We start from the raw sequence: 9,006 nt of genomic DNA on the forward strand, positions 1-9,006 counted from the left end.
TTTTAGCAATGAGAAAATTTTAAAAAATAACGTCTTATAATAGAGGATCATTTGTGTAATTTATCCTCACAAATATTGGTTATATACTCTGCTTGATGGGTGCTGAAATCAAAAGCGTGATTAAAGGAAGAAGGAGATACTGCTAGAGATTGGATGCTTTCCACTGAAGACAATGCCTAATTGCTGCTGTGCTATTTGGCCTAATCATCTGCTGTGATTACTCCATTTTCATCTTTATTTAATCTTGGTATAATACACTTTTAGGTACCTAAATTATACTTCAAACTTACTTTTAGTGTTTAAAGAATTTTTCGTTAAAAATAAATTTCTAACATTTCCAACATTATACTTTTATGTGCATGAATCGTAATGATCGTTATATTTGAACGTTATTTGACACTTGTCACACATATAGAATTTAAAAAAATTATTTTAAAAAGATTTAATATTATAATTAAAAAATCCCAAAATCCCATCGTCTATCAATCACTGTCGGTCCGTGGTCATCACTGTTGATACCATCAAATTGTCTCGCCGCCGTGACCAAAACCCAGTCCCCCACCATCATGAAATTACACCGATCGTCATGAAAAACGCCGTGAAGGGTCGTCGGTTTTCTAAGTTTTCCTTCGTTGTTTTTCTGATGATTCCGATGACTATAACTGATCGTACGTTACAAGGCTGCCACCATTGAGTTCCTCGTCCTGCTCCAAAGAAACACAATTCAGTCGGTGGTGACCCTTCGTCGTCGGAGGTAGGGGATGAGAGGAGAGGGATATTGCGAGTTTTTTTTGAATTTTTTTTTAAAATTATTTTATTATTAAAAAGTATAAAAAAAATAATGATATGCACCTAAAAGTGTAACAGAAAAAATGTTAGATACCTATTTTTAACAAAAAAAAAATTCTTTAGACAATAAAAATTAATTTAAAATATACTTGAGGCACCTAAAAGTGTAATTAAGCCTTTAATCTTCTTTAACCTTTTGATTGTTCTCTGTAGGCCCCTCCCATCTCTGACTTGTTGAGGACTCTGTTCCCTCTCTCGTAACCTAAAAAGCAAAGCTTTGCTTACATTTTACAGATTCCAATGGACTCTGTTTGCAAACTAAATCCCTACAAATTCCAAAAAGAAGACAATCTTATAGCTATTATAAAATGATTCTCAATAAATAAATAAATTGGGCTGCAATATCTTCAACCTCTAATCCAAAAGTCCGGTGCTTTTTTTTCATCAAATAATAGGCCATGCCATTGTTTTTTCTTACAGACACCTCTGCTTCTTCTTCAACAATGGCGGAACGTCTGAAACTGAGAAGGCCGACCAGAAGCGAAACCAATCCAGACCCAGTGTCGGAAATCCCATCCCTAATCCACTCCACTCGTCCTAAATCTACCAACAACGAAATAAGCAAGAAGAAAGGCAACCCTTTTAGCCAGTCCTCTCTCAGAGGACTCGGCTGCGCCGCATCTGCGTCGCAGCAGGTTTCGGTGCCCGCCCTGATACGCTCGTCGGCCGACTGGGAAGCCAAGAAAGTAAAGAAGAAGAAGAAGAAGAGAAGCAATAAGATGCACCACCACCATCAAGGTGTGGTTTTGAATGAAGGGGGTGGGTACAACATGAGCTGTGGAGTGGTTCAGGATGTCTGGTGCGGGCCTGGAATTGGGCTGTCGGCTGATGCTGTCGGCTCTGTGGATCGTGTTGTGGCTAGGAGAAATGTGCCTGCCAGAGGGAAGATTGACCTTGAAAAGGTCAACCACAGGGAGGTATATCCATTTTTATCCCCTTTCATCATCCTTTTATGATGTGTAATGTTATTTCATGAGTTTTGATCTGGATGTGGCTCCAAGATTAGGTCTATCTCTGTTCCTATTTGTTTCCATGTTTGATTCCTAGTTGTGTTCATCCTTGTTAGGTGGATGCTTTCATCTTTAGCATGTTGTTGCTTCACTTATGAGAATGCCTAACTAGATAACACTTTTTGGCCATTCACAAATTCTTTACATTCTACGCATTGAATGACCTCAATGATAAAAGGTAGAGTTAATTTTCCTAAAGGCTTCAGATTCGGTTAGTTGTATTGCAGAGAGTGTGCCGTTGTCAATGACTAAAAAAAATATGAACATATACTATTAGGGATTTAAATTACAATTGCGGCTGCGTTAAGTTTATATTGCAGATATAATATGTGCTGTTGTGGTAATTGCTGGTATCGCGGTCGTGCAATAACGGTTTCGGACGACACCAAAACCGCTATATAACGGCCACTATTCCAATAGAGGATCGCTATTTGTTTAATCACCCCATTTTAATAAAAAAAATAAATTCTTTGCATGAAGTTGGTTCCTTCTTTGTATTTGAAGCAAAGCATATATCTTTGGATGAAATGCCTGTGATTGGACCCTATTAGATTAGGAGATGGTTATGGAGAACTTTTGATAAGCATGTGAATGTTAATGTAAATGGTTTTGTTTCCTTCTTTCAGCACGATCAGTGTTCTACAATATAATTTATGGCATAACTTTGTGATTATGTTAGCTGATTTTGTTTCACATATGTTGACAGCCTTCTTTCAAAGCGAGGCGGCCTGTAAATCCCGAAACGCTCTCCTCTCTTGATTCTGGTTCGGCCTTCTTCTCGTCGCGTCCAAAACCCGATTTCTTTGGAGCTAGATACTATCGTCATGCTCGGCATCCTTCTCCGGAGGGGCTAGCTGAGGTACTGTCCGTATTTTCGTGTGGCTGCTATACGGATTTCGAGCGAATATCGTTTGTGCAGTATTGTTAGTTGTTTCAAGTGCACAGCTTTTCATTCTAACGAGTTTACTACTATCCTGATATTCTCTTACTAGCACAATGTATGCTATGAATCGTGTTAAGAAAATGGTTATATCTAGTGTAGATGATGGTGCTACAGAACAACTTGATAATGGGGGCACGCGATCGATTCAGCGACTGGAGGCTTGATATCGATAGCATGTCGTACGAGGTATGTTATGTTGCCGTCTTGGTCTCGTTAAACCGTATGATCCCGTTTCTTTAAAGAAACAAACATCGTTTTCCCTGCTTCCAAAACAGCAACTACTGGAGCTCGGCGATAAAATCGGTTACGTCAGCACGGGATTGAAAGAAGACGAGATGAGCAGATGCCTGAGAAAGATGAAGGGGTCGATTATGGGAATCAAGTGCAGCATTTGCCAGGTGAGTTTGATGATTGAATCGTGTATATGTTCCGTTATCTTTATCTGATTATTTATGCTAGAAATGATCGGGATAGGAGGACGACGACGACGACGGAGAGATGGGAAAGCTATGTTGCGGACACAGTTTCCACATCGGATGTATAAAGCAGTGGTTGATGCACAAAAATACTTGCCCTGTTTGTAAGACTGAGGCAACGCCTCGATGCCACTAGCTCTGGATTTCGCTCCTTGCTGCTATGGTTTTGTGATTGAGTTGCTTATGTGTTGTGTTTGTATTCTTTTTTCATGTTTAAATCATATTTAAGATAAATATATTTATGAAATTTTTTATTTGTTTTTAATATATCTTATATTGATTTTGATTTATTTACGTATTCGAACGACATGTTTAGTATATAAACTATTACTTTAGTTTTGTCTTAATAGTTAAACTTTATTTTTTTATTATATTTAATATTCAATTTATATTTCATTTTAGTATTTCGTCGTTAAAAATTTAAAAGGTGATGTTGGTATGTTATTATAAAATAATATTATATCATTGAAAAAATTAAAAAATGTCACACGTAAAATAGTTATGTTAATTTTTTAATGTCAAAATATCTAATTAAAATTATATTATTTTTTCAAATCGAAATATATTGAAAGTTTTTTTATTCTAAAATTAAATTAATCTAATATTATCTTTTAAAAAAAATTACTCTAATAAATCACAATTTAAATTTTATAACATTAAATTTTAAAAATCAAGTTAAATCAAAACAATCTGACCTAGGTTCATGCCCCTCCCTAATCACAATTCTTTTCTGCCATGGAAGTGAAAAAAAGCATATATATATATATATAAAAGGACTAACAATAAATAATTAAACTTAACATAATAAAGTATTTAAATTCTTTAATTGGTTTTAGTGATTAAAAATATTACTTTTTAGATATATTAAATTTAAAGATATTAAATTTGTTAGAAAAAGGTTTAATTAAAAAAATCAAATTATACCGTATTTTCAAATAGATACTTAATTTTTTTCCAATTTATCAGGATGTCTAATATTACAAACGTTACTATTTTAGATACTCTAATCGTAACGACAACTAAAAATTCTCGTTAAATGACACATGTCATGTTTTAATAATTTTTTTTTTATTTAAAATAATTCTCTCTCATTGTTCGTCCCCCAACACCCTTCGTTCCCCTTTAAATTTCCAATGCTAATTTGGGATTAGGACTTTTAAGTTTTCAAAGGGTTATTAAATTTTAGGGATTAGATATTTTGGAATTTAGGGATTATGGGTTTAAGTTAGACACGTAAATGAACTGAACGTTTAGCGAATCATTCATGAACCGTGCGGCGGGAAGTTTATTTATGTTCATTTATACGAACATGAACAAGATTTTGCGTTTGTTTAATTAAATGAACGAACATGAACATATGACTCGTTCGTTCATTTACGTTCGTGAACGTTCGATTATATGTTCGTTTATGTTCGTTCATTTATGTTCATTTATGTTCGTTCATTTATGTTCGAACAAAGGGCAAGTTGAATATGTTACGAAGATATTGAAGTTGTTTGGATTTCAAGAAGATTGTTTGTTGAACAAATTAACTTTAAGACTTTATATGTTCATATAGTTTATTTATGATTTATGTATGTTTTGTCGTATTCGAACAAATTAACTCTAAAGTTGTAGGTTATATTAATGAATTTTAAGTTGTTATTCTTGTTGTTTACTTTTTTACATTCATTTGTTGTGTTCGAATAAGTTTTTTTTGTGTTGTTCGTTTATGTTTATTCGTTCGTTTATGTTTGTTTATTATTTAAATAAACATGAACAAGCTATATTCCTTAATGAACGAACATGAACAAAATTTTTTTATTCGTTTATGAACAAAAATTAACGGAGGTATGTTCATGTTCGTTCGGTTCGTTTACAGGCCTAGTTGAAGAAGGATTTGAAAATTTTGAGATTTGAGATGATAATAATGGTGATGGTCGATCATTAGGTGGCCGACAACGAATGGATGATCGTTCAAACGATGGATGGATGATCAGAGATGGCTGACGATCGGAGTAGAGGGATTAGAATAAGATATTTTATGAATTATGGGGTATTTTGTGTAAAATAAAAAAAGTTTAAGACTTTTTAAATATAATAATAATAATATTTATTTATTTTTTTAAATAAAAATTTTAAAATTACAAAAATGTGACAAATATCATTTAATAATTTTTTAACGACCGTTTTGGATCGATAACCTAAAATAATATCACTTATAACATTAGACTCGAAAATCAATATAATTTGAAAATTATTTTTAATTAAGAAAAAAAAAAGTATGTTTCATATTTTAGCTGTGAAACACATCTGGGTTGCTTAACTTTAAAACAAAAAACTGCAGAAAAATAAAACACAAGTTTGCTGAAAGTAAATTTCAAGTGCAAGAGAAGGGAAGTAAGTTTCAGGATTATGACACTTTGTCCATACACAATGCTAACATTCCACCCACAAACCATTGCAAGTCAAAAGGGCTTTCAAATCCCAGCTCCCCTGAAGGGCATTATCGCCCAATTTCAAAAATTCCAGGGACCATTATCAACTCTCCTACTGTTTTTATGCCCTTGGTTCCGACCCATTTTGTCATTTTTTGTCCCTCTTCTGCTTCTTCTTTCTCCAGGCACAGGCTTTATTTATACCAGGCATCCTAGAGGTGCCCTCTTTCTCTTTTGTATAGACAAACCCCTTTTCCCCGCTAAAGGTATCACCTTGTTTATCAGTTTCTCCATTGCTGTAATGCTGAGGTATTATCAGCTCTTTACTTTGTGATGTTGATTGTGGGGTTTCCGTTTCTTTCCTTTTTATGTTGATTTGCATGATTGGTTTCCTTTTTTGTTGATGAATTTAATGGATAATTGGGTGGATTTGAGTCTTGAAGATCTGCTTGAGGACCATTGACTTCTCTTGTTATATGTATGGTGATGAATTAGGGAGAAATTGCTATGATGAGTTTAAAAGGTTGAGTTTTTGATGTTATTATGATGTTTTTGGTACTGTCTTTAGTTGGTTTTGGTTCTGTGAATGCGCTGAATGATTGGGTATGGTATAATTTTTTTTAGCTTTTCCCTTTCTGGGATCTGATTTTGAACTGTTTGATAGGATCAGCTAGATAAGTTTAGGGTTTTTCGGGGCGTCGGTGCGGAACGATGCCTGTTCTTGTTATGGATGAGATTAAAGAAGTTATGGATGAAGTCGATAGGACTTCGTCGTGTATTGAGGAGAATGTGGTTATGAATAAATCAGCTAAGAGTACGAGTCCCCGAAGCCCTCGTGGTGCAGAATCTGTGGATCGCCCCGATGATGGGACGATTCAGGCTGATACCTGCATTGAGCAACTTTACGAGAATGTGTGTGATATGCAGAGTTCTGATCGGTCACCCTCAAGGCCGAGCTTTGAATCGTACGGTGAGGAGTCTAGGATTGATTCCGAATTGGGCCATCTTGTTGGATTAGAGAGGAGAGAAGTTGAGATAATGCAAGAGGATTTGGATAAACCCGAAGATGACAGTCGTAGTAATTCTTCTTCGAAGAAGGGAGGCTCGTCTAGTGGTAAGAAGTCGGGGCAGTTGTACAAGACCCTATCTGCAAGTGCAAATTCAATTACTTCAGATCATGTCAAGAAAGAATCTCAATCGCAGTTGGACTCTGGAGCATCAACGAAAACCGGTTTTAAGGGAAAAAGTCCACCTGAGAAACCTAAAATCAATAAGCCGAACAATAAGAATCCAAAGAGATCAAACACGGGAGTTGCATCCATGAAGAAAGGGAAAGTGTCAAATTTGCAAAATGGGATCGAGGATGCTTCCGAGTCATGGTTAGGTAATCCTGATATCGGACCATTGTTACTCAAGCAAGCCAGAGATTTGGTTTCTGTAGGAGAGAATCCCTTGAAAGCTCTTGAATTAGCACTTCGAGCTGCAAAATCATATGAACTTTGTGCCATCGAGAAACCCAGCTTAGAACTGGTCATGTGTTTGCATGTTACTGCAGCAATATATTGCAGTTTAGGCCAGTACAATGAGGCGGTTCCTCTTCTCGAGCAATCGATCGAGATTCCAGTGATCGAGGAAGGCCAAGAGCATGCTCTCGCTAAATTTGCTGGTTATATGCAGTTGGGCGACACGTATGCAATGTTAGGACAGCTCGAGAAAGCCATCAGTTGTTATACCACTGGCCTCGAAGTCCAGAAACAAGTCCTTGGAGAAGTAGATCCCAGAGTCGGCGAGACCTGCAGGTATTTGGCTGAAGCTTATGTCCAGGCGTTGCAATTCGATGAAGCTCAGAGGCTATGCCAAATGGCTCTTGACATTCACAGAGAAAATGGTTCTCCGGCTCTTCTCGAAGAGGCAGTAGATAGGAGGCTCATGGGTCTCATATGTGAAACAAAGGGAGACCATGAAGCTGCTTTGGAGCATCTTGTTTTAGCCAGTATGACCATGGTGGCAAACGGCCAGGAGGCAGACGTGGCTTCTGTTGACTGCAGCATCGGAGACACGTACTTATCTTTGTCTCGATACGACGAGGCTGTTTTTGCATATGAGAAAGCTCTCACAGCTTTTAAGACTGCCAAAGGGGAGAACCACCCTGCTGTTGGATCAGTCTTTGTCCGGTTGGCTGATTTGTATAACAAGACAGGGAAACTAAAGGAATCAAAATCATACTGCGATAATGCTCTCCGAATCTATGAAAAGCCCATACCTGGGATCCCTCCAGAGGAAATCGCAAGTGGCCTCACCGATGTTTCTGTTATCTATGAATCAATGAATAAACTTGATCAGGCAATCAAGTTGCTACACAAGGCCTTAAAACTATACAATGACGCCCCTGGTCAGCAAAGCACAATCACCGGGATCGAAGCACAGATGGGAGTAATGTATTACATGCTGGGGAACTACCCAGAATCTTACAACTCCTTCAAAAGTGCCATTTCTAAGCTACGTGCATGTGGAAAGAGGAAATCTGCCTTCTTTGGCATCGTTCTCAATCAAATGGGGTTAGTTTGCGTGCAACGCTATCTCATACACGAGGCGGTTGATTTGTTCGAAGAAGCCAAAACAATATTGGAGCAAGAGTGCGGACCATATCACCCCGATACGCTGGGGGTATATAGTAACCTTGCAGGCACTTATGATGCAAGTGGCAGGTACAAATATTCTTCTCTTCCTTTCCTCTCGATCTCATCCGGATGCTGATTTTTAATTTCGTTACGCCGACTGTCGCACGCAGGTTGGATGATGCAATTGAAATACTGGAGTACGTCGTCGTGACGAGAGAGGAGAAGCTCGGGACTGCGAACCCGGAGGTTTGCGACGAGAGGGAAAGGTTAGCTGAATTATTAAAAGAAGCGGGCCGAGTTCGGAGCCGGAAAGCCAGATCATTGGAAACCCTTCTCGATGCCAACCCACATGTTCAACGGCGGGGGGATTAAGGTTCGGTATGCATGGATTCATGTATTTATGATTGAAGATAATGCATTATAGGAGCCATTCAAGAGAAAAAGAATAGAAGTTCCTTTTTGTGATGTTATTTGTGTAATAAAATCTCTTAAATGAGTATGGATCTGCTGCTTTGAGTGGTACAAGATTAGATCGAACTATTGATTGCAATGATTATATAATACATTTTGTTCGCTTTGATCCATCGAGCCATCTCATACGTTTAAAGGCAGGGTTATTCTCCTTAAATGTTTCGGGTTTGAGTACGTCTGTAGGGTATATTTACGGTGATAGTCAATGAATATTTTAAA

At 37.2% G+C, this 9,006-nt stretch overlaps 2 protein-coding genes across 3 annotated transcripts; both read left to right on the forward strand.

Moving 5' to 3' along the window:
• The first annotated feature begins 1,183 nt into the window (after positions 1-1,183).
• Positions 1,184-3,449, forward strand: LOC120208690. Of its 2 annotated transcripts, XM_039207905.1 has the most exons (5): positions 1,188-1,766; positions 2,566-2,718; positions 2,902-2,988; positions 3,078-3,200; positions 3,277-3,449. In XM_039207905.1, exons 1-5 carry the CDS (start codon positions 1,248-1,250, stop codon positions 3,412-3,414), a joined length of 1,020 nt encoding a protein of 339 aa, XP_039063836.1. In that variant the 5' UTR covers positions 1,188-1,247; the 3' UTR covers positions 3,415-3,449. The 2 variants fall into 2 exon arrangements, with proteins under 2 accessions (XP_039063837.1, XP_039063836.1); XM_039207906.1 differs by lacking the exon at positions 2,566-2,718 and having other exon boundaries at positions 1,184-1,766.
• Positions 3,450-6,359: 2,910 nt separating this feature from the next.
• Positions 6,360-8,778, forward strand: LOC120208699 (protein KINESIN LIGHT CHAIN-RELATED 3-like). Its single transcript, XM_039207914.1, has 2 exons — positions 6,360-8,403; positions 8,487-8,778. Exons 1-2 carry the CDS (start codon positions 6,407-6,409, stop codon positions 8,686-8,688), a joined length of 2,199 nt encoding a protein of 732 aa, XP_039063845.1. The 5' UTR covers positions 6,360-6,406; the 3' UTR covers positions 8,689-8,778.
• The last annotated feature ends 228 nt before the right edge of the window (positions 8,779-9,006 follow it).

Source organism: Hibiscus syriacus, unplaced genomic scaffold, assembly GCF_006381635.1.
Source record: "Hibiscus syriacus cultivar Baekdansim isolate YM2019G1 unplaced genomic scaffold, ASM638163v2 tig00016885_pilon, whole genome shotgun sequence".
NCBI classification, from domain to species: domain Eukaryota; kingdom Viridiplantae; phylum Streptophyta; class Magnoliopsida; order Malvales; family Malvaceae; genus Hibiscus; species Hibiscus syriacus.